The sequence below is a fragment of the Aquarana catesbeiana genome, linkage group LG09 (genome assembly GCF_042186555.1).
Source record: "Aquarana catesbeiana isolate 2022-GZ linkage group LG09, ASM4218655v1, whole genome shotgun sequence".
Classification (NCBI taxonomy): domain Eukaryota; kingdom Metazoa; phylum Chordata; class Amphibia; order Anura; family Ranidae; genus Aquarana; species Aquarana catesbeiana.
In genome coordinates this window covers 88,867,290-88,894,775 of record NC_133332.1, presented here as the reverse complement: position 1 = coordinate 88,894,775, position 27,486 = coordinate 88,867,290, and the positions used below count along the sequence as shown (strand labels likewise).

At 47.2% G+C, this 27,486-nt stretch overlaps 2 protein-coding genes across 2 annotated transcripts; both read left to right on the top strand.

Moving 5' to 3' along the window:
* Positions 1-436: 436 nt before the first annotated feature.
* Positions 437-3,079, top strand: LOC141107892 (heat shock 70 kDa protein-like). Its single transcript, XM_073598934.1, has one exon. It carries the CDS (start codon positions 906-908, stop codon positions 2,823-2,825), a length of 1,920 nt encoding a protein of 639 aa, XP_073455035.1. The 5' UTR covers positions 437-905; the 3' UTR covers positions 2,826-3,079.
* Positions 3,080-20,208: 17,129 nt separating this feature from the next.
* On the top strand, positions 20,209-22,852 carry LOC141107891 (heat shock 70 kDa protein-like). The gene has a single exon (XM_073598933.1). The coding sequence runs from the start codon at positions 20,598-20,600 to the stop codon at positions 22,515-22,517; it is 1,920 nt and encodes a 639-aa protein (XP_073455034.1). The 5' UTR covers positions 20,209-20,597; the 3' UTR covers positions 22,518-22,852.
* The last annotated feature ends 4,634 nt before the right edge of the window (positions 22,853-27,486 follow it).

Sequence of the window (27,486 nt, the reverse complement as noted above, 5' to 3'; positions counted from 1 at the left end):
AGATCAGGAGACCCGGATATAGGAGACAGGCCTGTCATTCGTGTCATAAATATTACACAATAAGCCTGAACTAAACTCAATGAACCCTGACCCTATAGGATTATTCATCATAGTACGTATAGCCAGCACCTCGTTCTGCTCAGGTCAATGACGGCTTAGTGAACGGCAGACAGACTAGCCTGGTGAATATCTACCACATAGAGGGAGTTCTCTATACTGCCTCTCTACACTCCTCCAGCACCGAACTTCGACCCCGCCCCCTCACAGCACTGATTGGCTGAGCTGTTGCCTGACTGACATCTCCATCTGGAACAGTCGCGAAGCTTCTCCTCATCCCGCCCCCTCACAGCACTGATTGGCTTAGCTGTTGCCTAACTGACATCTCCATCTGGAATAGTCGCGAAGCTTCTTCTTATCCCGCCCCCTCACAGCACTGATTGGCCGAGCCGTTGTCTGATTAACAGCCCCGTCTGGAACGCTCGCGAAGCTTCTCCTTTCCTATTGACGTAATTCACCAACCCGCCGCCTCTGATTGGACAGAGTTCTCTGGGATGGAAGCCTCGGGAAAGTTCTGCGGCTCGGGTGCCTCACGATTGGCTGGTTGTGCGGGGAACGCTCGGGAACTTTCGGGAACGTTGCTAAGCGACGTAAGAAGCGTAGCGAGGACCGCTCTGCGATTGGCTGGAAGCGGCGTGACGTCCCCGCACAGGAGATGAATATATAGAAGTTTCGTAGAGCGGTGTGACAGTCTCTACAGAGTGTAATATCATCCATAGACTGGAGAGAAGAGAGCGGATACACAGCGTTCATATCACAGCCTGTGATCACTGAGAAGAATCCAGCAGAGAGAGGCCAGCAGCAGTCCAGCTCCTTCACTGCAAGACTTCATTATTACTTCCAGAGACATGGCACCTAAAGGAGTGGCGATTGGCATTGACCTGGGCACCACCTACTCCTGTGTAGGGGTTTTCCAGCATGGCAAGGTGGAGATCATCGCCAACGACCAGGGGAACCGCACCACCCCCAGCTACGTGGCCTTCACTGACACCGAGAGACTGATCGGAGATGCCGCCAAGAACCAGGTGGCTCTGAACCCCCAGAACACCATCTTTGATGCCAAGAGGCTGATTGGCCGGAAGTTTGATGATCTCATAGTGCAGTCTGACATGAAGCACTGGCCCTTCCAGGTGGTGAGCGAAGGAGGAAAGCCCAAGGTCAAAGTGGACTATAAGGGAGAGATGAAGACCTTCTACCCTGAGGAGGTCTCCTCTATGGTGCTGCTGAAGATGAAAGAGACAGCAGAGGCGTACCTGGGCCACCCGGTCACCAACGCCGTCATCACCGTTCCAGCCTACTTCAATGACTCTCAGCGCCAGGCCACCAAGGATGCCGGGGTAATCGCTGGACTCAATGTGCTGAGAATCATCAATGAGCCAACAGCAGCAGCCATCGCCTATGGCCTGGACAAAGGGGGCCGTGGAGAGCGCAACATCCTCATCTTCGACCTGGGAGGTGGCACCTTCGATGTCTCCATCCTCACCATCGATGACGGCATCTTTGAGGTAAAAGCCACAGCGGGTGACACCCATCTGGGTGGGGAGGACTTTGATAATCGCATGGTTAACCATTTTGTTGAGGAATTCAAGCGCAAGCACAAAAAGGACATTAGTCAAAACAAGAGGGCCTTGAGGAGGCTGAGAACAGCCTGTGAGAGAGCCAAGCGCACCCTGTCCTCCAGCACCCAGGCAGGCATTGAAATTGATTCTCTTTATGAGGGCATTGACTTCTACACCTCCATCACCAGAGCCCGCTTTGAGGAACTGTGCGCTGATCTCTTCCGTGGTACCCTGGAGCCTGTTGAGAAGGCCCTGAGAGATTCCAAGCTGGACAAATCACAGATTCATGAAATTGTCCTGGTGGGGGGCTCTACACGTATTCCCAAAGTACAAAAACTGTTGCAGGACTTCTTCAATGGACGGGAACTCAACAAGAGCATCAACCCAGATGAAGCTGTGGCCTATGGGGCTGCTGTTCAAGGTGCTATCCTGATGGGAGATAAGTCAGAGAATGTGCAGGACCTGCTCCTACTAGATGTGGCTCCTCTTTCCTTGGGCCTGGAGACAGCCGGTGGTGTCATGACTGTCCTCATCAAACGTAATACAACCATTCCTACCAAGCAGACTCAGGTCTTCACCACCTATTCAGACAACCAGCCCGGCGTCCTCATTCAAGTGTATGAAGGAGAGCGAGCCATGACCAAAGACAACAACCTTCTAGGTAAATTTGAACTAAGTGGCATCCCCCCCGCTCCCCGAGGAGTGCCACAGATTGAAGTCACCTTTGATATTGATGCCAATGGCATCCTCAATGTATCAGCTGTGGACAAGAGTACTGGCAAACAAAACAAGATAACAATTACAAATGACAAAGGTCGTCTGAGCAAAGAGGAAATTGAGAATATGGTGCAAGATGCAGAGAAATACAAAGCTGATGATGAGGCACAACGAGAGAAAATTGCTGCCAAGAACTCTCTAGAATCTTATGCCTTCAACATTAAGAGCATGGTGGAAGATGAGAACATGAAAGGCAAGATAAGTGAGGAGGAGAAAAAGATCATCTCTGAGAAGTGCAAAGAGACCATTGCCTGGCTGGAGAACAATCAACTGGCAGAGAAAGATGAGTACATCCATAAGCAGAAGGATCTGGAAAAGGTGTGCCAATCCATCATCACCAAGCTGTACCAGGGAGGAATGCCAGGCTCTAGCTGTGGTGCTCAAGCCAGGCAAGGCACCAGCTCAGGACCTACAATTGAAGAAGTAGATTAAAAAGAACACTGTATTAAAAAGACTTGACTTTTACTGCACTGTTCTGTGTGTCAGGAATATAAGCTAAGGACTATTGACACTAATTTTTAAAGACTTTTCCCACGGTTAGATATTCCTTATTTATGGCTACTGTTTTTTTTTTTTTTCTATTTTTTTTTTTTTACCTTTTTTTGATACTTACATGTGTTCATGAATATGAACATGGCACACAAGTTACATGCAAGTGTTTATGGAAAGACATTTTTTTGTAAGCTTTGTTATTTAATAAAATTATTTTTTTATATATATATATAACCTTTGATGTGTCATTTGTACAAATTGTTTCTAGTGTTCGATTAAATACAAAACCCTTTTAGTTTGCACGGGGGAGGGACAAGTATCAAAAATATATATATATTGGGAAAGGGGTTGAAAAAGCTTTTTTTTGGGGGGTTTCGCTGCTGTCTGTACCAGTGTCTTTTTTTACTTTAATTTATAATCTTGGTGTCAGTGGGATAAAAGGGGAAAGACAATCAACACAGAGGGGCCCCCAGACAGCAGTAAAATCCTTTAAAAAAGTATTGGCAGAGGGTAAGTTGTGTATGCACACTTTAAAAATTAACTTGTTTTGTGCATTTTTGTCTAAGGCCTCATGCACACTGGATGTTGTTAATGTGGTTGTTAGGAGTGTCTTTTTTTCTGCCTCCAAATGCCCCTGCATGTTAGATTATGTGTTCTTGGCATTTCATTCCTGCTAGGCGTGTATTATTAAAGTATTATTCTGGCAAATGAAAGTAACGCCCAAGTGACTGACATGCCTAAGCGCATTTACAAGCATCAAGCGTTTTTTTCTGCCAAAACACTGCTGCCAGGAGGAAAGGTGTCTAATAGATATAGCAAAACATCTAGTGTGCATGTGGTCTAAAAATAGAAGTATGGGATTTCAAAATAACAAACATACATACTTGCCTAAGTTGATGCAGCATCGGTCCCATACTGCATCTGTCCCCCTCCGCCTCTAAGGCTGGACACACATTACACAATTTTCTTGTACAAGTTTCCTTTAGATTTACCAAAACCACATAATATGAGGTCTAACCTAAACACTTTTAATTTGTATGCGATCAGTATGCAATCAGGCAGGCCCTTGCCCTCTATAGTTAGAAATAGTTGAATTTCTAAAGGAAATTGAACAAGAAAATTGTATAATGTATGGCTGAGAACTGAGCAATTAAAGACCGCTGATCGATCGGTTCTCGGTCTTCACTGACTAGAAAGCCTTTAACTCTCAGTCACCGCTCTGTGCTCTTCCATCCAGCACTCACTGGACAGCTGGGCTGCGGAGGGACAGGCTTAGTCTGCCAGCAGGTCACTGAGAGGCTTAGCCAGCTGCCCGTCCAGGCATCTGGGTGTCGGGACCCCTCCACAGCCTGGACCAGCTGAGTAACATCAACCGCTAGCACAGTGGTTCTCAACTCCGGTCCTCAGGACCCACTAACAGGCCAGAATTTAAGTATTACCTTGGGGAGATGCAGACTAGAGTACTGCAATCACTGAGCAGCAAATGATATCACCTGTGATGTAGTTTAGTTATCTTGCAAACCTGGCCTGTTAGGCCCCTTTCACACTGGGGCGGTTTGCAGGCGTTATTGCGCTAAAAATAGTGCCTGCAAACCGACCTAAAACTGCCGCTGCTGTTTCTCCAGTGTGAAGTGGTGCGCTGGCAGGAGAGAAAAAAAACTCCTGCAAACAGCATCTTTGGAGCGGTGTATTCACTGCTCCTAAACCGCTCCTGCCCATTGAAATCAATGGGGCAGCGCAGCTATACCATGGCTGTAGCGGCGCTATGCAAGCGGTTTTAACCCTTTTTCGGCCGCCAGCGGGGGTTAAAACTGCACCGCTAGCGGCCGAATACCACCGCAAAAACGATGGTAAAGCGGTGCTAAGAATAGCGCCGTTTTACCGCCGGCGCCCCCACCGCCCCAGTGTGAAAGGGGCCTTAGTGGGTCCCGAGGACAGGAGTTGAGAACTACTGCGCTAGCAGAATGTAGCCCACTGTTGGCTGAATCTGGGTCACGGGAGTACAGAACTAAGTGCAGTCCTGTTACCCACAGGAGAAGTAGAGCCAAAAGGAACTTTGGCCCTACTTATTTAATAAAATATCAAAAGCAGTTTCAATATGTGCTAAATAGAGAAAAAAAAAACGTTGATCCTTCCAGAATTCCAGTGCTGTTCTGTGCATTCTGTGGTGTTATCAGCCCTTTCCGGGTTACCTCTATGAACAGCAGAAATCCTCCCCCTTATACTATGGAAAGGGGGAGGTGTCCTGTAGTCATGACACACTTCACGTCCTGCCCCAGGGTGACAACACTACTCCAAAGTACAGTAAAGTGGGTGTTGCCACTCTATGAGGGGAACTGTTTTACTGTCAAGCTGATCAGGCAAAAAACAAAGAACAAAAGAAAACTAATGTAGCCACCACATCTAAGGACTGGTAAGCTGAAATATATTACATTTCTGTTATTTGGTTTATATTGGTTTACAGTTATACTGTGTAGTACTTCCCCCTCCTCTTTAACATTTGGCATTTATTTTTTTTTGAGGGGGGGAGTGGGTAATTGGTTTTGACAAGTACCCGCTTAGACCCGGATCTCCTAGGTGATCCATGCTGAATTTCACCCAACCTCTTCACCTGCAACCTTCTGGGACACACCACAGGTCCATTCGCAAAGCGCAGTGTGATTCACTTGCACCGTAACTGTTCAGTTAACTCTCGGATCCCGTGACAATGTGCACCTGCTTCGTAACTTGCATTTAGGAGGGACATGCTGAGCCTTGTTCACAACAACCTGTCCAGTGTTTTCCACTACTACTTTCCTGTAGCGGAGTGGGCCCCGCTGTGCACCTTGTGCGGGCTTCACACGTGCACTCGACTTAACTTTTGAACTACTGCAACTCTGTGCAGGATGAGAACCTCATGGGAGCAAATCTGCTCCCATTGCTCTGGAAGATAGGCCGCTGGCCAAAGAAGTGCTGCCAACATTTCCCTTGCTGCTAGAGGTCATTCCACCTGTAGCAGGTTCACGCTACCGACAGGCTGGTAACCACTGATGTGTTCACACTGCATTACTTCCTTACTGATGTCTTCATACCCCAAGTACCTTTAGTGACCTGCATACTTGCAAATAGTCCAGATTTTCCCAGTACAATCCCGATAATTGGACCCTCGTCCCGATCTGAGTCCATCCTGAGGAAAATCCTGGGATTTTGCTTTTGTCTCGGGATTCAGGGTTGTTTTTGGCAAAAAACGCAGCTTTAGGTCTGAAAATATGGCCGCTGCCGCCGCAAGTTCTCTTTCTGGCTAGCAGGTCTCTTTCCCCTTGTGTTCAGTGGAGAGGGGAGGGGCCTCCGATCCGTGCAGCCAATCGGCTTCTCTCTTCAGTGTACAAGTAGACAATGTGCTTGTCCACTGAAGCCAGTTAGCTGCAAAGATTGGAGGCCCCTTCCCTCTCCACTGAACACACGGGAAAGAGATCTCCATCCCGTGGCCTGCTGCCGACAAGAGGCAGAGCCAAGGGGCTCCACTGGGGACACTGATGTAAGGAGGGACTCCACTGCCTGGGGTCATCTGATGTAAGAGGGACTCCACTGGGGACACCTGATGTAAAGAGGGACTCCACTAGGGAAACCTGATGTAAAGAGGGACTCCACTGCCTGGGGACACCTAATGTAAGAGGGACTTGTTGTGGAAAATGTTATATTAATGTGTTGTCATGAATCTCCCAGTGTGTCTGATCAACCACAGCCCGTTCTAAAGAACTGGCTGGGGCAGATCGATGCTGGCTGAGACCTGTTAGGTAATGGAAAACTTCCTGGTGTTTGGAGGGAAGTGTTTGCGGAGAGAGGACATGTCCGCCAGCAAAGGGCCCCTGTGCAATGCACAGAACGATCGTCTGGTGGGGATGCGTTCACTCTGCAAAGACATTATCGGTTTAGAGGTGTTTTGCTCTTGTCACCCCTGGTGTGCCTGATCAACATGTTTGGGGTGCCATGACCTACACCTGCAGATAATCTCTCATCCATGCACGAGGAACTTTAGTCATCGTCATTTAGTATATTGTATCATGTCCTGTAGTCATTGTTCATTGGTTGTTTTGTACTCTGTTGTTAAATCCTTATATGGTCACTTACATCCTGTGAGGTCACACCCTGTGAAGGAAACGATTGGCTGTTGGGGCCAGGGCTTCCTGTTTGTGATTGCTTTTGTGGTCTTTTGAATAAAGGAGGCAGACAGAGCTGTAAAGGCCAGTCTTGCTGAGATGGGAATGTAAGTGTTTTGTCTTGTTGGATGGATGGGGCACACACCAGAGGATGGATACGATCAAAAGGTGAGATGCATTGCATTTATTTCATTAGACGAAATTGCTATTATGATTAGAAATAGGAGATTTGGCTGTGTGCTTTGCGTACAACCAAATTTCTCTAACAGACTCCACTGGGGACACCTGATGTAAAGAGGAACTGCCACTCCCTGGGGACACCTGATGTAAGAGTGACCCGCTGCCTGGGGACACCTGATGTAAGGAGGGACTCCGCTGCCTGGGGACATCTGATGTAAGGAGGGACTCCACTGCCTGGGGACACCTGATGTAAGGAGGGACTCCATTGCCTGGGGACACCTGATGTAAGGAGGGACTCCTCTGGGGGCACCTGATGTAAGGAGGGACTCTGCTGGGAATGCCTGGTGTAAGGAGGGACTCTGCTGGGGGCACCTGTTGGCATTATGGTCTGGGGACACACTGTACACCTTTGCTGCTATTGTGCTCTTGCTGGGTGTTCAGTGTGCTCCTGTTCCTTTAAGGGGGATTGGGCTGCCTCCAGGCCCACCTGCTCCTCATCTATCCATTTAATGCATGTGCTTCCATTGTGGAGATGCTTATAAATTCAGTAGCGTTAGGACTGCAAGCATACACAGGGTGCCGAGAAGAGGCCTTGCAGCTTATGCATGCATTTGCAAATGCGTGCTAACTAAACCCCTGTTTTTAACTGAGACTGTTGGACAGGTTAGTTTGTTCAGTTGGCAGACTGGTTGGTGAGTTGAGCTATGCAATGTTCTGTTTTTGTCTTTCATGTGATTGCCCTTCCAAGTGCTCCTTGCTGTGAAGGCCAGTTATAGGTGGGGCAGGGGCCATTTGTTTGTTACTGGTGTAAATATGGTCCGGGGACACTCAGTACACCTTTGCTGCCATTGTGCTCTTGGTGGATGTCCAGTGTGCTCCTGTTTCTTTAAGAGGGGTTTGGCTGCCTCCAGGCCCACCTTCCCCTTATCTATCCATTTAATGCATATGCTTCCATTGTGGAGATGCTTATAAATTCAGTATCGTTAGGACTGCAAGTATACACAGGGTGCCATTAAGAGGCCTTGCAGCTTATGCATGCATTTTCAAATGCATGCTAACTAAACCCTTGTTTTTAACGCAGACTGTTGGACAGGTTAATTTGGTCAGTTCGCAGACTGGTTGGTGAGTTGAGCTATGGAATGTTCTGTTTTTGTCTTTCATGTGATGTAAGAGAAACTCCACTGCCTGGGGACACCTGATGTAAGGAAGTACTCTGCTGGGGGCACCTGATGTAAGGAGGGACTCTGCTGATGGCATCTGGTGGCAGGTGACAATCACAAGCCCCCTTTAAGCCACGCCCCATATTAAGTTTATGCTACGCTCATTTTTCGTGCACCACATTTTCCTTTCCTGGTTACACCATGCCTAAAAATGAAAGCCTCACCCCCTAATTATAAGACTCCTCCTACAGACAAAAAGTTTCCCTATAAATTTTTTTACAATGTTGGCAACTATGGACCTGAATCATGGGATGGTGGCAGTTACTTGCATTACACCCCTTTATTAACTTCAGACCAGGCGGGAACAAAGTTTCAAAAAACGTGCAAAAGACAAAAAAGCAAAATTCAGCATTCTAAGACATACAGTAGTTCTTCCCTAACTCAGACTCTGTTCTGACCCAGCATACCTGAAAAGATAATGTTCATGCAAATATAGAGTCCATCAGAGGCATCCTCCAGCAACTGGTGTCTTCGGGGCGAACCTCAAGTTCTGATGACTTTACATCCAGATAGTAGTGAGCGACATTCTTCTGCTCCTCATGGGGGTTGTTCTCTGTCTCTCTCCCTTACGGGCACATTCTCAGCTCTCTCTCTGGCCTATCACAGGCCCTGGACCCCCCTTTGGGTTTCTCGGCTCTCTCCTCCCTTCCCTTTTTTCTCCTTTTGTAGCTCTGGACCACTGTACCTTTTATATCACACAGGCTCAGAGGGTCAGACCCAGAGAAAAACCTACCAAAAAGAACAAATGACCGGGAAAGAATTAAAGTGGAGTTCCACCTACTTTTACAACTCTTCAGCATCCCTCACTAAACTGTGCACTGTAAACAAATTGGATATTTTTTTATTTTTTTTCTCGCACCTACTGTATATCTGCTGTATTCATTTTTCACTTCCTCCTCCCTGGCCGCGGCCCATCGCATCATTTCCTGTTTGCAATGCCTTCTGGGAAGGGGCGGCAACTTCTTCTAAAACTGCTGTTGCTATGCAAACCTGACCTGAAACCTATTACACTGCTTGTGCTGCACTGAGCATGTGCGAGATCTGCAAGGATGAGATCCAGGAAGAAATACAATCTGGCTTCAGATGCCCACACTTAAGATGGCCATGGCCTGCTGTAAGTTTATAAAATAACAAACTACTGCTATAAACTAACAAAACAGACCTTCGTTTACAGACTAACTTCACTAGAATACATTAGGCTTGTGTATTATAGGGCTATTTTTATTTAAAAAGTATAATTTCGGCCGGAACACCACTTTAATTCCTACCATCCTTCCCCGACAGCACCTAACTAGCTAATCTTAACCCTCCTACATTTAGCTCTAATTAGTCTCTTGGAGTGTAGGAAGACAGCCCTGTTTAATCCCTTTTTTATCCAGGCTACGGCAGATCAACGGCCCATTGTTTACTCAGTGCTGTTTTTGCATGGAACTGGGTAAACAGCCATCATACAGCTGTGTTCTGAGCTGTTATTAGACACTGTACCCAGCCTATCTGAGAGTCTGGGTACCATGTGATTGTTGTGACTGGTCATCACAGCAATCACATGCTACGTTCACAGTGCTGATCCCTCCGCTCCCCTTCCCTTACAACAGGGGAAGGAGAGAGATCGAGTACGTATCAACGGGGACAGAATGAATGGATCAGCAGCTGCAGATTGATTCATTTTGTTGCAGTGACAGAGGGATCTTTTTTAACCCTTTTATTCCCCATCCTATCCTACCCATGCTTTCCCCAATGCTGGATCTAGGGACCTGTAAATAAACCCTTCGGCTTTGGAGGGTTTTTAAGCGCTTTGGTGTAAATTTTATTTTTTACACTTTTTTTCGCTAAACTTTATTGTCACCAAGGGGACCAAAAGTCTCCTATGTCATTTGGTTGTAACAGGTTTACTCTAATGAAACTCCAGATGTCTCTTTGGCCCTCAAATACAGCTGCCCAATCCCTTCTACCTGACAACTGACAGTTACTGTAGCTTATCAGATTCATGCCACAGGAATGTTTGTAAACGCCTCCCTCTGCTGTCGATGTAAGGCATACATTGGTGGCAGTGAAAGAGAAAGGAAAGCTACTCACATTAATATTCTCACTGGAAGTCAATTTTGGAGGCTTCCACTAGTATGGCATGGCAGGTTCCCTTTAGAGCGATGTAGCGTAGAACCAGGACTGGTCTGGCTGTTTGTTCCCAGCTTCCATTTCTAGGTTCCATTCCACTCCAGACAATGACCAGGCCGTGAATGTCTTTTTTTGTAGTTTTTATTTTTGGGTATGAACTGGGATAGGGTGAGGGTGAGCCTAGGGATACTCCAATGAACTTTAAACTGGTAGCAGAGGACACTAATGCTGAACTATTACTTCAGGGTGAAGACACCCCCTGTGAAGTGAAGACAAATTGGTAGTAAACAGGGACTCCTCAACAGGAATACAGTCCTGAGTGTACTGTAAGAAGAGTAACTCTCCCACCAGAGTCCAAAGAAGGTCTCTAAGTCCAGAAGGCTAGTACACACCATGTCCTAAATACTGTGTAGCCACCTGCAGTATCAGTACATTTCTGAACTTCATCTGTCCGTGTCCCAGGCTTTCACATTGGGGTGGCAGGGGAGGTGTTTTTCAGGTACTTTACAGGCGCTATTTTTAGCCCTTTAGAGCCTGAAAAATGCCTCAGTGTGAAAGGGGTCTTAGAATATGGTCAGGATCCTTCCAGAACCTGGAGCATCTCTGTGACGTCAGATGACAGGAGGCTTTAGCCCTCTGTCAGCTGATTCTGGGTCACCCTCAAGAGAAGTATGGGCAAAACAGCATTAGCCATACTTCTCTTTTTATAAGCCAATTTAAACCTTTTTTGTAAATTTAATGTTACTGTTCTGTGGTACATTGTGATGCATTACAATAAACTGGAATGCGCTGCAAAAACGATTTTGCACACAGGAACTAAAAACGCAATGGTTTTATTCACTCTAAACTTGCGCTAAACATGCAACATATCCTGCAACATAATAAAAAATTATGTTGTGGCCATTCAACTTACTTCTTCTGAGCCCAGAATATCATGGACCCACCTGCTGGGGTTACACTATCACAACAGTCTGGGTTTACAGTACTTCTTTGCTAAATGGTGTTCACATGTCATTATTTAAGCCCCACTGAGTGCAGGAAAAACGATGTCCATTACCTCTACCAGAAGAGAAAGAACACATGACGTTATGGCACTGGTGGGCTGGGGTTTCTCCAGCTGGCTGCTATGTGTCTACTGTGCCCAACAGTAACCGAGGGGCCAATGGGAGAAACCTTAGCATAAAGGGGAACCAGACATCCATCACATCCAGAACTGTGTTGGATGCTGAAGGATCTTCAGCTGTGTAGCTCCTCAAGCAAAAGTTAGGACTTAGGCCTCATTCTCATGAGGCAGATCCGCTTCCATGGAGTCCGCCTCAGTCCGCCGGCTCAGAGGGAGATCTCTCCGTTGATCTCTGCTGATCCAGCGGATGACAGGTCCCTCTCTGCTCACTGAGCGGGGAGGGGCTTGTCGAGTGCTGCTGGTTTCTATGGAGAGATCAGACGAAAATGGACAGCATGTCTGTTTTCATCAGATCTCACCCGATTTGATCCGCCAGCAATGGATCTGAACGTAGAAGCATCCGTCTGCCTTTAGCGGATCGGACCTGGTCAGATGTCAGCGGACATGTCGCCGCTGACATTCATCGCTCCATAGACTAGCATGGAGTGCCCGTTCAGGTCCGCCATCAAAACTGACTGGCGGACCTAAACGGTCCGACCATGTGAAAGGGGCCTAAATCACCTCTGGAGAGGTAAGTATCAATTATCTATTTTTTTTTTTGCAGGAAGCATTTTCCAAGTATTTTTTTCAAGTGACTGACTCCCTTCAACAATTTTCTATAGCAGGGATATGCAATTAGCCGACCTCCAGCTGTTGCAAAACTACAAGTCTCATCATGCCCCTGCCTCTGGCTGTCATGCTTGTGGCTGTCAGAGTCTTGCTATGCCTCATGGGACTTGTAGTTCTGCAACAGCTGGAGGTCCGCTAATTGCATATCCCTGTTCTATAGCAAGCAATGTTTTTTTTTTTTTTTTGTCTTAATTATAGTGGTGAGGGGCAAGAGCAGATCCAGAGTCTAGTCTCGGGAGGGGCAATGCCAGAAAATACCTTTTTTTGCAGGCAATTTATCGGGGAAATGGCTGGTGTTGGCGCCTCAATCATCACGGCACCATGGTTATTATTGTGTCAGGATGATTGAAGCGCATTATTCCTATTCTTACATTGTAATATAAAATGAAATAGTTCAACTCGCCATAATGCAGAATCAGTGGGAGCCCTGAGTGTGTCACTTTCCACTTCACCTTCCACCAAAAGCGGACTGTCACTTGCCACGTCACCTGCTACACGTTGCGGATTGTCACTTGCCACGTCACCTGCCACACGTTGTAAATTGTCACTTGCCACGTCACCTGTCACCAGATGAGGATTGTCACTTGCCACGTCACCTGCCACATGCTGCGAATTGTCACGTCACCTGCTACACGTTGCGGATTGTCACTTGCCACTTCACCTGCCACCAAATGCGGATTTTCACTTGCCACATCACCTGTCACCAGATGCGGATTGTCACTTGCCACGTCACCTGCCACATGCTGCGAATTGTCACTTGCCATGTCACCTGCCACCAAATGCGGATTGTCACTTGCCACATCACCTGTCACCAGATGCAGATTGTCACTTGCCACGTCACCTGCCACACATTGTGAATTGTCACTTGCCACATCACCTGTCACCAGATGCGGATTGTCACTTGCCACGTCACCTGCCACACATTGTGAATTGTCACTTGCCACGTCACCTGCCACACGTTGTGGATTGTCACTTGCCACGTCACCTGCTACATGTTGTGGATTGTCACTTGCCACGTCACCTGCCACACGTTGCGGATTGTCACTTGCACGTCACCAGCCACACATTGTGGATTGTCACTTGCCACGTCACCTGCCACACGTTGCGGATTGTCACTTGCCACATCGCCTGTCACCAGATGCGGATTGTCACTTGCCACGTCGCCTGTCACCAGATGCGGATTGTCACCTGCCGTGTCACTTTCCTGCGAAGGTGGTCTCTTGCTATTTCCCAGTAATCTCTCTGCTGCCCACAGCTGCCTTCACAGTGAGGGCGGAACTGCAGGGATGCAGGGCGGGCGCAGGGTGGTGAGAGATGATGTCATCTCTCTGCTCCCCTGCCTGCCGGCTCCCTGATTGGCCAGCAGCCCACTCACAGTCACACACAGAGCCGCCCAGCTACCCCCCTCTCTCACCCGCCCACTCACTCACTTAGCCGCCCGCACTGTCACCCACGGCGGAGCCGCCCACACTGTCACCCACGGCGGAGCCGCCCACACTGTCACCCATGCCAGAGCCGCCCGCACTGTCACCCGCAGCGGAGCTGCCCCGCACTGTCACCCACGGTGGAGCCGCCCGCACTGTCACTAGGCAGAGCCGCCCGCGCTGTCACCCGCAGCGGAGCCATCCGCACTGTCGCTCGCGGCGGAGCCACCATTGTCACTCGTGGCACAGCCGCCTGCACTGTCACTCGCGGTGGAGCCGCCCGCGCTGTCACTTGCGGCGGAGCCACCGCCGCCCGCACTGTCTGTCACCCGCATTCTCGGAGGGGGCAATTGCCAGGTTCACTTATATAGTCTGTTACCCCTATCCCTGTAATAATCACTGCCACACAGTACTGCAGAAAAGTAGTTGTAAAGAAAGAAGTTTGATTATATACTTTTTTAAGGGTAAAAATGTTTTATTAATTAAAGGTTGTCAACAGGCAAACAAGTTCAAAAAGTGTATCAGAATGATATAGTGGTGTGTGGATAAATGGTGGGATATGGAGAGTGAGCCCAGGTTCTCACTGACAGTGGGAATGAAATTGTGCAAAATCATTCTCGCATGTCAGTCCCGACTTCGGGGGAGATTTCAGAGAAATTTGTGAGGGTTGCTGCATAGATGTCGATGGAAATCGCAACCCCAAAGTCACCAAAAGTAGTAAGGAAACTACTTTTAGGAATTGGTGCGGCGCACTGATTTGTATGCTGATTTGGCATGCGATTTGACATGTCAAATCGCATGCCAAATTGCTCCAATGAGAACCAGTGCTCAAGAGAAAGAGAAGTAGGGGGTAAGGGCCCATGCACACCAAAATGCAGTGTGGGAGAGCCGCGTTCCTGTGCAGCTGCCCTTGCGATCTGTTGAAGGGGTTGACACCCCAAACGCAGGTTGCAAATGCATTATGTTTGCCTACACCACATTGCATGGTACAAAAGTTGCTGCACATTTAAACGAATGTATGCACTACTGTTGCAATTTCTGACCATTCAAAATAAATGGGGCTGAAATCGCACAGCACTGAACTGCATGTGAAGCACACAGGAATCGCACAGCGGTTCATGCTCCATCCAGGTAAAGCCATATTCATCGCATACTAACACATTATGTGAAAATGACCTTAGGACGAAGCCCATCCAGAGGTGAGCTGTCACCGCTGACAAGACGTCCATCTTCACTCGTCTTCCTTCCGGTTTCGCAGACTCCGGCTGTGTGAGTGACCGGAGCCGCAATGATGTCACTCCCTCGCATGTGCATGGGAGCCACCGTTTATAGCACAGGACTCTAAAGGAACGGCCCGGCTGGTCGTTCCTTCAGATCGCATGCACCAATGACGTCATCAGCAGCATGTACAGTAAATATCTCTTAAACAATGCACATTTAGGAGATATTTACAGTACCTATAGGTAAGCCTTATTATAGACTTACCTATAGGTACAAATTAAGCATGGGAGTTTACACCCACTTTAAGGTAATCACTGTTCCCCCGAAATTTCCATGGAGGGATAGTAATATCACTCCATGCGATACAGAAGATTGGGGCTAGGTAAGTATATAATCCAAATTTTTTCAGGTACATCTTTGCAATACTATGAGACAGCAATGAGTTTGGAAGGAAAGGGGGTGGGTCAAACCTTATCGGCAGACCTTGAATTGTTCTGCAGAGTCTGCTTTAATCCCCAGGAATAGAGATGGACTTGGGCGTGTTTCGAAATGATCCCGCCTGGAAGCCGACACTACACACCGCTAATCACAAGCAGGGGGACATTTCCTGATCTGTGCAGCTGCAGACCGGGAAATATCTCACTGCCTGTGATTAACGGTGAGCAGTGCTGGCTTCCTGGCGGGATCGGGCACGTGGGATTTTAGACATGCCCGAGCCCATCTCTACCCAGGAAGATATAAATGTATCTATATCACTTTAGACATATTAAAGACAAAAATGATCGACATGGAGCCCTGAAACAGTGGGTACAAATAGAACACACCCTCACGGTGACCCGGTTGGAGTCACTGCCCTGGTGCCAAAAGCCCCTGCCAAACCTAATACTGAACCACCCCACGGTGGGAGAAACAGGGCAAATTGCCGTAAAGCTTTCCGCCACTTCTCAGTTGCTCGGCTACTGTCCCTGCTCACTCCCATTCTCGGAAACCCGGCCTTTGTTCCGGGGTTTAAGGACTCTAGATTTCTAGAGTTGTTGGAGGTTGAATGATCACAAGCAAGACACTTCCTTGTCAATGGCCAATGGAAAAACAGACAACAAATCACTGATGATCCAGCCCTGACGGGACTGTCGTTCTGGCAAAAGATACAGCTAGCCCATTTTATTGGCTTCCTGCCTTCACCGGTGGCTTTTAGGAGGCAACTAACCTCCTTCGAACTGATGAGTTTGGAACAAACCCCACTGAGACATGCTATCTCCCTGACCTATCAACTACTAATAGCCAAACCCCCAGACTTTAGACCTCCCTATATAACCCGATGGAAACATGACCTAGGGGTGCAATTCACTGAGAAACAAATAGATAGGATTTTTCTTTTCGCTCACAAAACCTCTATCTGCGCCAGACAGCAGGAAGCGGGATTTAAACTACTATCCCGGTGGTACTATACTCCAGATAGAATACACAAGATGTTCCCCCAGAGTGCGGACCGGTGTTGGAGATGTGGAGAGGAGGTTGGTTCGCTCCTTCATGTCTTCTGGTCCTGTCGAATCCTCCACCCTTTTTGGATGGAAGTGCGCCGCATAGTGAAAAAGTTCACAGACCGGGAGGTACCAGAGACCCCTGAATTCTTCCTTCTACAGGATCACAAGATCCCTACTAAGGTCTATAGGAAATCTATTATCCCCCTCCTGCTTACAGCGACGAAGAGCTGCATCCCCCTGCTCTGGAAGCAGACACAGCCCCCATCAGTAGCCGTGTGGTTAAAAAAGATATCGGAGATAAAGGCAATGGAAGATCTGGTGGCCACGGAGAAAGGCCTCAGCGAGCAATTCTTGAAAAAATGTTTTTTTTGGCACAGATTTGTTTACTCCAAGGAATATAGTGAGCTGTTTAACTTCTCAGTGATATGATATGCTTCTTTGGTCCCCAGATGGGGGTGGTGAGACCGGACGGAGACACATGGGTTTTTTTTATTTTTTTTTATTATCTCACCTTCCTTTCCCCTCTTTTTTTTTTTTTTTGTTGCTACCATTTTCTTTCTTATTCTGGGTCGCCTGACCCTGGGAACGAAAGTCCCTGCTATCCCTTTTACATGTAATACGGTGTTTGCCGTGTAAAAATGGACATGTGAGATGCAGAACCTCCCTATCCTTCTGCGATTTGGTGAAACCCCAAAGAAGGCGAACTCCTATGCCCCGTACACACGGTCGGATTTTCCGATGGAAAATGTCCGATCGGAGCGTGTTGTCGGAAATTCCGACCGTGTGTGGGCTCCATCGGACATTTTCCATCGGATTTTCCGACACACAAAGTTGGAGAGCAGGAGATAAAATTTTCCGACAACAAAATCCGTTGTCGGAAATTCCGATCGTGTGTACACAAATCCGACGGACAAAGTGCCACGCATGCTCAGAATAAATAAAGAGATGAAAGCTATTGGCCACTGCCCCGTTTATAGTCCCGACGTACGTGTTTTACGTCACCGCGTTTAAAACGATCAGATTTTCCGACAACTTTGTGTGACCGTGTGTATGCAAGACAAGTTTGAGCCAACATCCGTCTGAAAAAATCCTAGGATTTTGTTGTCGGAATGTCCGAACAAAGTCCGACCGTGTGTACGGGGCATAACCGTATGACTATATAGACTGTAATATCAATTGCCTTAGGGAGAGTTTACTGTTCTCTTTACACATATCATTGTGATGGTTTATGTATTTCCACATGCTCTATCTTCTTAAATAAAGAATTTACAAAAAAAAAAGACAAAAATGAACTCATTCCTAAATGCATTTATTTTTCAATAAAAGCAATGTAAGTTCTTGAATTTGACTTGGTATCAGTCTCTTTGAGTCCTTGTATGGCAGAGCACAGGGGGCCAATCAGTTGTTCTGTGTTACAAGCAGGGCTGCTGCACACATGTATAAGGCCTAGGTGTTCCATGGGACTCGGGCCCTGGCTCCAGGAGGGGGAGGTATAAATGCCCATTCGCCTGTGTACACTGTCCCTGAGCCTGGACCATGTCAGCAGACAGCAGCTCGTAATCCCTGGCAGGAGACAGACTTCCCTCTTGTTTCTCCCTAATCTCTGGACAGGCGACTCCTGCAGAATAACGGCAGAGCTCCAGATGAGAAAGTAAGTGCAGGCAACAGGAGTGTGACTCTGCAATGTCAGTGGAAGGAGCCGGTACTGGTCACCCTGGGACGCCTGCTGCATACTCAGCCCAGCAAAGCATTCCCGACCTCCCCTCAGCCCCTGTCAGCAGAGTGCAGAGCCGGGGTCCTACGGGAGGATAACGAGCATGTGGGGAAGAAGCAGTTGGCTTTGAGAGAAGGACGTCGTGCTTCCCAATCATTCTGGTCAGTGCTGGCATCCAGGGCTGGCTGAACTCCATCTATGGCATCCTGCTGGACGCTTTAAGCAGGATATGTGCTGGGCAGAGCTTCTCCAGTGCTGACCCACAAATAGGGAGTGATTGTTGCCTTAGAATGTCCAAATTATGCCCATATTATACATAATATGTAATATATTGGATAGACTGGAAGTGAGGGGAAATCTCAGTATACTGCTGGCTATGTCCCCACTGAGATTTCCCCTAACTTCCTGTCTTGGTGTCACCAAGAGTGAGGGAGGAGGAGGACATTGGAGGGGGGTGTGACTGGAGGAGGACATGGGATGGAGAAGGACATGGGATGGGACTGGAGGAGGACATGGGATGGGGGGAGGAGGAGGACATGGGATGGGGGGAGGAGGAGGACATGGGATGGGACTGGAGGAGGAGGACATGGAATGGGACTGGAGGAGGACATGGGATGGAGGAGGAGAACATGGGATGGGACTGGAGGAGGGGGACATGGGATGGAGGATGTGGAGGACATGGGATGTGACTGGAGGAGGACATGGGATGGAGGATGTGAAGGACATGGGATGGGGGAGGAGGAGGACATGGGATGGGACAGTTGGAGGAGGAAGACATGGAATGTGGGGATGGGACTGGAGGAAGGGGACATGGGATGGAGGATGTGAAGGACATGGGATGGGACAGTTGGAGGAGGAAGACATGGGATGTGGGGATGGGACTGGAGGAAGGGGACATGGGATAAAGAAGAAGCACATGGGATGGGGGGAATGGGACAGGAGGAGTAGAAGGACATGGGATGGAGGAGGATGACGACATGGGATGGGGGGGTGGGAATGGAAAAAGGAGGACATAGGATGAGACTTGGTGGGGCGGCCAGTGAGTGGATTCGGTAGGACGGCGAGTGGGTGGGCCCTGGGGAATGTTGGTGGTCAGGCCCAGTGGGGCCCAGGCCTAAAGCTGTGTATGGGGCCCCAAAATTTCTGATGGCTGTCCTGGTTACAAAGAACATATTCATAGCCGGCTGATGAGGTCCTTCAGTGCACTGCTTATACCTTCAGTGTCCTGACACAGGGTGGGGGTTGAGAGCAGACCAGTAAGTGTTAAAGTAATATTAAAAGCATACTTGCCTGCACTATGCAGTTGTTTTACACAGAGAAGCACCGATTCTCCTCTTCTCTGCTCCTGGTTTCTCCCTCCTGCCCCCAAAGCAAGTAGCTTTTGATGGAGGCACCCAAAGTAGGCTCGCTCCTGAGCTGCTACTCTGTGTGTCTTATTCACACACAAAGCAGAGGCTCGTCCCCGCCCCCTCTCTCTCCTTATTGGCTCACTGGCTGTGATTGACTCAGGTAAGTATTGGGGGGGGGGGGGTTGCTGCACAGAGAAGATGTTTTATCTCCATACATAGAATTCTTGAAGGTAAAAAAAAACCTGCTGTCCTTCTATGAGGTGTGAGGATTGGAAGGATCCTTTATCAGATAAAACAACCACCATACATGTAATATATTTGGGTATTTAGCTCATCCCAATATGAAAATATTATAATAACTATATAAACTGGCTTTAGATATACTGTACAGTATTTCTTACCATTGTGCACCTACTGACACCTAGTGGTCGGATTGAAGTACTGCTTCTGCTGCGGACAAACTGATATTGCCTCTCTAGACTCCTCCAACACCGAACTTCGACCCCGCCCCCTCACAGCACTGGTTGGCTGAGCAGTTGCCTGACCGACATCTCTAGCTGGAACAGTCGCGAAGCTTATCCTTAGCCCGCCCCCTCACAGCACTGATTGGCCGAGCCGTTGTCTGACCAACAGCCCCGTCTGGAACGCTCGCGAAGCTTCTCCTTTCCTATTGACGTAATTGACCAACCCACCGCCTCTGATTGGACAGAGTTCTCTGGGATGGAAGCCTCGGGAAAGTTCTGCGGCTCGGGTGCCTCACGATTGGCTGGTTGTGCGGGGAACGCTCGGGAACTTTCGGGAAAGTTGCTAAGCGACGTAAGAAGCGTAGCGAGGACCGCTCTCCGATTGGCTGGAAACGGCGTGACGTCCCCGCACAGGAGATGAATATATAGAAGTTTCGTAGAGCGGTGTGACAGTCTCTACAGAGTGTAATATCATCCATAGACTGGAGAGAAGAGAGCGGATACACAGCGTTCATATCACAGCCTGTGATCACTGAGAAGAATCCAGCAGAGAGAGGCCAGCAGCAGTCCAGCTCCTTCACTGCAAGACTTCATTATTACTTCCAGAGACATGGCACCTAAAGGAGTGGCGATTGGCATTGACCTGGGCACCACCTACTCCTGTGTGGGGGTTTTCCAGCATGGCAAGGTGGAGATCATCGCCAACGACCAGGGGAACCGCACCACCCCCAGCTACGTGGCCTTCACTGACACCGAGAGACTGATCGGAGATGCCGCCAAGAACCAGGTGGCTCTGAACCCCCAGAACACCATCTTTGATGCCAAGAGACTGATTGGCCGGAAGTTTGATGATCTCATAGTGCAGTCTGACATGAAGCACTGGCCCTTCCAGGTGGTGAGCGAAGGAGGAAAGCCCAAGGTCAAAGTGGACTATAAGGGAGAGATGAAGACCTTCTACCCTGAGGAGGTCTCATCTATGGTGCTGCTGAAGATGAAAGAGACAGCAGAGGCATACCTGGGCCACCCGGTCACCAACGCCGTCATCACCGTTCCAGCCTACTTCAATGACTCTCAGCGCCAGGCGACCAAGGATGCCGGGGTAATCGCTGGACTCAATGTGCTGAGAATCATCAATGAGCCAACAGCAGCAGCCATCGCCTATGGCCTGGACAAAGGGGGCTGTGGAGAGCGAAACATCCTCATCTTCGACCTGGGAGGTGGCACCTTCGATGTCTCCATCCTCACCATCGATGACGGCATCTTTGAGGTAAAAGCCACAGCAGGTGACACTCATCTGGGTGGGGAGGACTTTGATAATCGCATGGTTAACCATTTTGTTGAGGAATTCAAACGCAAGCACAAAAAGGACATTCGTCAAAACAAGAGGGCATTGAGGAGGCTGAGAACAGCCTGTGAGAGAGCCAAGCGCACCCTGTCCTCCAGCACCCAGGCAAGCATTGAAATTGATTCTCTTTATGAGGGCATTGACTTCTACACCTCCATCACCAGAGCCCGCTTTGAGGAACTGTGCGCTGATCTCTTCCGTGGTACCCTGGAGCCTGTTGAGAAGGCCCTGAGAGATTCCAAGCTGGACAAATCACAGATTCATGAAATTGTCCTGGTGGGGGGCTCTACACGTATTCCCAGAGTACAAAAACTGTTGCAGGACTTCTTCAATGGACGGGAACTCAACAAGAGCATCAACCCAGATGAAGCTGTGGCCTATGGGGCTGCTGTTCAAGGTGCTATCCTGATGGGAGATAAGTCAGAGAATGTGCAGGACCTGCTCCTACTAGATGTGGCTCCTCTTTCCTTGGGCCTGGAGACAGCCGGTGGTGTCATGACTGTCCTCATCAAACGTAATACAACCATTCCTACCAAGCAGACTCAGGTCTTCACCACCTATTCAGACAACCAGCCCGGCGTCCTCATTCAAGTGTATGAAGGAGAGCGAGCCATGACCAAAGACAACAACCTTCTAGGTAAATTTGAACTAAGTGGCATCCCCCCCGCTCCCCGAGGAGTGCCACAGATTGAAGTCACCTTCGATATTGATGCCAATGGCATCCTCAATGTATCAGCTGTGGACAAGAGTACTGGCAAACAAAACAAGATAACAATTACAAATGACAAAGGTCGTCTGAGCAAAGAGGAAATTGAGAATATGGTGCAAGATGCAGAGAAATACAAAGCAGATGATGAGGCACAACGAGAGAAAATTGCTGCCAAGAACTCTCTAGAATCTTATGCCTTCAACATTAAGAGCATGGTGGAAGATGAGAACATGAAAGGCAAGATAAGCGAGGAGGAGAAAAAGATCATCTCTGAGAAGTGCAAAGAGACCATTGCCTGGCTGGAGAGCAACCAACTGGCAGAGAAAGATGAGTACACCCATAAGCAGAAGGATCTGGAAAAGGTGTGCCAATCCATCATCACCAAGCTGTACCAGGGAGGAATGCCAGGCTCTAGCTGTGGTGCTCAAGCCAGGCAAGGCACCAGCTCAGGACCTACAATTGAAGAAGTAGATTAAAAAGGACACTGTATTAAAAAGACTTGACTTTTACTGCACTGTTCTGTGTGCCAGGAATATAAGCTAAGGACTTTTGACACTAATTTTTAAAGACTTTTTCCACGGGTAGATATTCCTTATTTATGTTTACTGTTTTTTTTTTTCTATTTTTTTGTTTTTTCACCTTTTTTTGATACTTACATGTGTTCATGAATATGAACATGGCACACAAGTCACATGCAAGCGTTTATGGAAAGACGTTCTTTTGTAAGCTTTGTTATTTAATAAAATTATTTATATATATATAACCTTTGATGTGTCATTTGTACAAATTGTTTCTAGTGTTCGATTAAATACAAAACCCTTTTAGTTTGCACAGGGGAGGGACAAGTATCCTGTCATCAAGAAAAAAAAAAAAAAAAAAAAAAATATATATATATATATATATATATATATATATATATATATATATATATATATATATATATATATATATATACATGTATATGTATATATATATATGGGGAAAGGGGTTGAAAAAGCTTTTTTGGGGGGGTTTCGCTGCTGTCTGTACCAGTGTCTTTTTTACTTTCATTTATAATCTTGGTGTCAGTGGGATAAAAAGGGAAAGACAACACAGAGGGGCCCCCAGACAGCAGTAAAATCCTTTAAAAAAGTATTGGCAGAGGGTAAGTTGTGTATGCACACCTTAAAAATTAACTTGTTTTGTGCATTTTTGTCTGTTTAAGGCCTCATGCACACTGGATGTTGTTAATGTGTCTGTTAGGAGTGTCTTTTTTTCTGCCTCCAAATGCCCCTGCATGTTAGATTATGTGTTCTTGCACACATAAGCGTTTAGAGCCAGAAAAAACCCACAGGCAGAACGCCAAGGAGGAGAGGCATTTTGGCATTTCATTCCTGCTAGGCGTGTATTATTAAAGTATTATTCTGGCAAATGAAATTAACGCCCAAGTGACTGACATGCCTAAGCGCATTTACAAGCATCAAGCATTTTTTTCTGCCAAAACACTGCTGCCAGGAGGAAAGGTGTCTAAGAAATATAGCAAAACATCTAGTGTGCATGAGGTCTAAAAAGAGAAGTATGGGATTTCAAAATAACAAACATACATACTTGCCTAAGTGGATGCAGCATCGGTCCCATACTGCATCGGTCCCCCTCCGCCTCTAAGGCTGGACATACATTACACAATTTTCTTGTACAAGTTTCCTTTAGATTTACCAAAACCATATAATATGAGGTCTAACCTAAAAACTTTCAATTTGTATGCAATCAGGCAGGCCCTTGCCCTCTATAGTTGAAGGTAACGCTAAAGGAAATTAAACAAGAAAATTGTATGGCTGAGAACTGAGCAATCAAAGACCGCTGATCGATCGGTTCTCGGTCTTCACTGACTAGAAAGCCTTTAACTGTCAGTCACCGCTCTGTGCTCTTCCATCCAGCACTCACTGGACAGCTGGGCTGCAGAGGGGCAGGTTTAGTCTGCCAGCAGGTCACCGAGAGGCTTAGCCAGCTGCCCGTCCAGGCATCTGGGTGTCGGGACCCCTCCACAGCCTGGACCAGCTGAGTAACATCAATCGCTAGCACAGTGGTTCTCAACTCCGGTCCTCAGGACCCACTAACAGGCCAGAATTTAAGTATTACCTTGGGGAGATGCAGACTAGAGTACTGCAATCACTGAGCAGCAAATGATATCACCTGTGATGTATTTTAGTTATCTTGCAAACCTGGCCTGTTAGTGGGTCCCGAGGACAGGAGTTGAGAACTACTGCGCTAGTAGAATGTAGCCCACTGTTGGCTGAATCTGGGTCATGGGAGTACAGAACTAAGTGCAGTCCTGTGACCCACAGGAGAAGTAGAGCAAAAAGAACTTTGGAGCTACTTATTTAATAAAATATCAAAAGCACTTTCAATATGTGCTGAATAGAGAAAAAAAAATCGTTGATCCTTCCAGAATTCACAGTTTTGAAGGCCATAAAATGCCAAGATGGCACAACCCCCCCCCCCCCCCCCAATTACCCTATTTTGGAAAGTAGACACCCCAAGCTATTTGCTGAGAGGCATGTTGAGTCCATGGAATATTTTATATTTTGCCACAACTTTTTTTTTTTTTTTGCACAAAGTTGTCACTAAATGATATATTGCTCACACATGCCATGGGCATATATGAAATTACACCCCAAAATACATTCTACTGCTTCTCCTGAGTATGGGGATACCACATGTGTGGGACTTTTTGGGAGCCTAGCTGCCTATGGGGCCCCGAAAACCAAGCACCACCTTCAGGATTTCTAAGGGTGTAAATTTTTTATTTCACTCCTCACTACCTATCACAGTTTCGAAGGCCATAAAGTGCCAAGATGGCACAACCCCCCCCCCCCAAATGGCTCCATTTTGGAAAGTAAACACCCCAAGCTATTTGCTGAGAGGCATGGTGAGTATTTTGCAGCTCTCATTTGTTTTTGAAAATGAAGAATGAAAAGAAAAATGTATTTTTTTTTCTTTTTTTAATTTTTCAAAACTTTATGACATTTTTATTGTTATCTCAGGGAATGTAAATATCCCCTATGATAGCAACAGGTAGTGACAGGTACTCTTTTTTGAAAAAATTGGGGTCTATTAGACCCTAGATCTCTCCTCTGCCCTCAAAGCATCTGACCACACCAAAATCGGAGTGATAAAATGCTTTCCCAATTTCCCAATGGCGCTGTTTATATCCGGCAAAATCAAAAAAAGTCATGAAATGCTCGTAGCTTCTGATTTCTTAGTCCATAGAGATTATTGGAGCCATTCTGGTCTCTGATCAGCTCTATGGTCAGCTGGCGGAACCACCGGCTGAATTCTCAGGTTCCCTGTTGGGACAGGAGAGCCAGAGAAAACCATGGAAGACGGTGGGGGGGGGGGGACACATTCCCTCCCACTGCTTGTAAAGTAGTCTAGAAGCTAATTAGCCGCTAGGATTGCTTTTACATAAAAGCCAACCACTGGCTGAAAAGAATGATACCAAGATGATACCTAAACCTGCAGGCATAATTCTGGTATAACAAAAGTCCCAGCAACATACCAGTATGTTGCTGGTCCTTGTTGGGCATATATTGTAATCTTTTTTTTCATGCAGCCTGTGGGCTGAACGGAAAAAAGAGATTGATCGATGGGTATGCCCACCATTAGAATACCTCCCTTCATCCACCCACTTCTAATGATGGGCATACATGCACCATTTATATATGCCGAAGCATAGGGGCATCCGTCCCAAAAGTTAGGAGCAAATCGCTCCTCCACCCCTGCTGCCCCCATGCTTCGGCATATATGCTCTTTTTTAACTGTGGTGGTGATATCACCTCCGACAGCGCTGGAGTCACGGCTTTATGTATCGTGGGAGCAAACGCTGTTGCTGTCAAGATTAATGAATCCGTGCTGCAGCCGAATGGCGTACCTGCTAAGCAAATGATGGTAAACAATAAAGCAAAGTAACATTACAGTATAACAGAAAGACATACCATACCTGCAAAGCAAATACAAAAAAAAAAAAGTAAAAAATAAAAAGTTTTTTAACGCAACCTGTGCCTAAAATATATATATGCTGAAGCATGGGGGCATCCGCCCCAAAAGTTAGGAGCAAATCGCTCCTCCGTCCCTGCTGCCCCCATGCTTCGGCATATATGCTCTTCTTTTTAACTGTGGTGGTGAAATCACCTCCGACAGCGCTGGAGTCACGGCTTTATGTATCGTGGGAGCAAACGATGTTGCTGTCAAGATAAATAAATCCGCGCTGCAGCTGAATGGCGTACCTGAAAACAAAAAAATGGTTAACAATAAAACACAGTAAACAGTAAAGTATTAAAAAATTACATACCTGAAAAGCAAACATGATAAAACATAATAACAATAAAACATTGCAGAATAGAATACAGTAAAAAAGCAGAACAATAGAGAGAGGAGAGAGAGAGAGAGAGAGAGAGAGAGAGAGAGAACAAACAATAAAATGACAACTATTTTTGTTTTTTTTATTTTATATTTTTTGTGTATTTTTTGCTTTTTTTTTTTTTTTTTACACTTTTATTTGTAACTGTAATGGTTCAGTTCCAGGTTTGGGTCTCTCAAAATGCGATGGCATCTTGGGAGACCCTGTGAAAGTGTGCCTAGTCTGTGCAATGCTGTACCCTACGCTAATACTCAACTAGTGTATGGTAGCGCTCAAAACATTCACCAATGCAAAGACCAGGATTGTCAGGACAGGAGGGACAATAATAGCGGGTGTCACGTCTATATCCGCGCTTTCCACAGACACAACATCTTCTTTGGGGGGCTCGTTGGGTACGGGTACTCGGGAGGACATAAGGAAAATGTCTCTCATGAAGCCGGCTTACTGCATTTGGATTGGGAAGGTGAGGTGGAGCACCCCCTGGAAACAGAAGGGCTCTGACGATCTCTTCCTGGAATTTAAGGAAGGATCCAATCTGTCCTGAAGCTCTGTATAGCACATGAGCGTTCAGCAAAGCCAATTGAAATACGTATACAGACACTTTTTTATACCAGCGTCTGGCCTTACAGGCAACTAGGTACGGCTCCAAAAACTGATCGTTGAGGTCCACCCCTCCCATATTTTGTTTATATTCGTGGACACAGAGGGGTTTCACCAGAACACCAGTTGTCGTAGTAATTTGGACCGTCGTGTCTGCATGAAGGGAGGTAAGAACGAAAACATTCTTGTTATCCCTCCACTTCATAGCGAGCAAATTATTACACTTCAAGCAGGCTCTCTCCCCCAGCCTAAGACTGGAATCTACAAGCCGCTGGGGAAAGCCCCGGCGATTAGATCGCACGGTGCCACATGCTCCAATCTGATGATCAAACAAGTGACTAAAAAGTGGCACGCTCATGTAATAATTGTCCACGTACAAGTGGTACCCCTTTCTGAATAAGGGACATCAAGTCCCACACAATCTTGCCAGCACTTCCTATGTAGTC

Bases quoted from the DNA above. Each gene is read 5' to 3' on its own strand.
- LOC141107892 (XM_073598934.1), top strand. From the start codon at position 906: ATGGCACCTAAAGGAGTGGCGATTGGCATTGACCTGGGCACCACCTAC.
- LOC141107891 (XM_073598933.1), top strand. From the start codon at position 20,598: ATGGCACCTAAAGGAGTGGCGATTGGCATTGACCTGGGCACCACCTAC.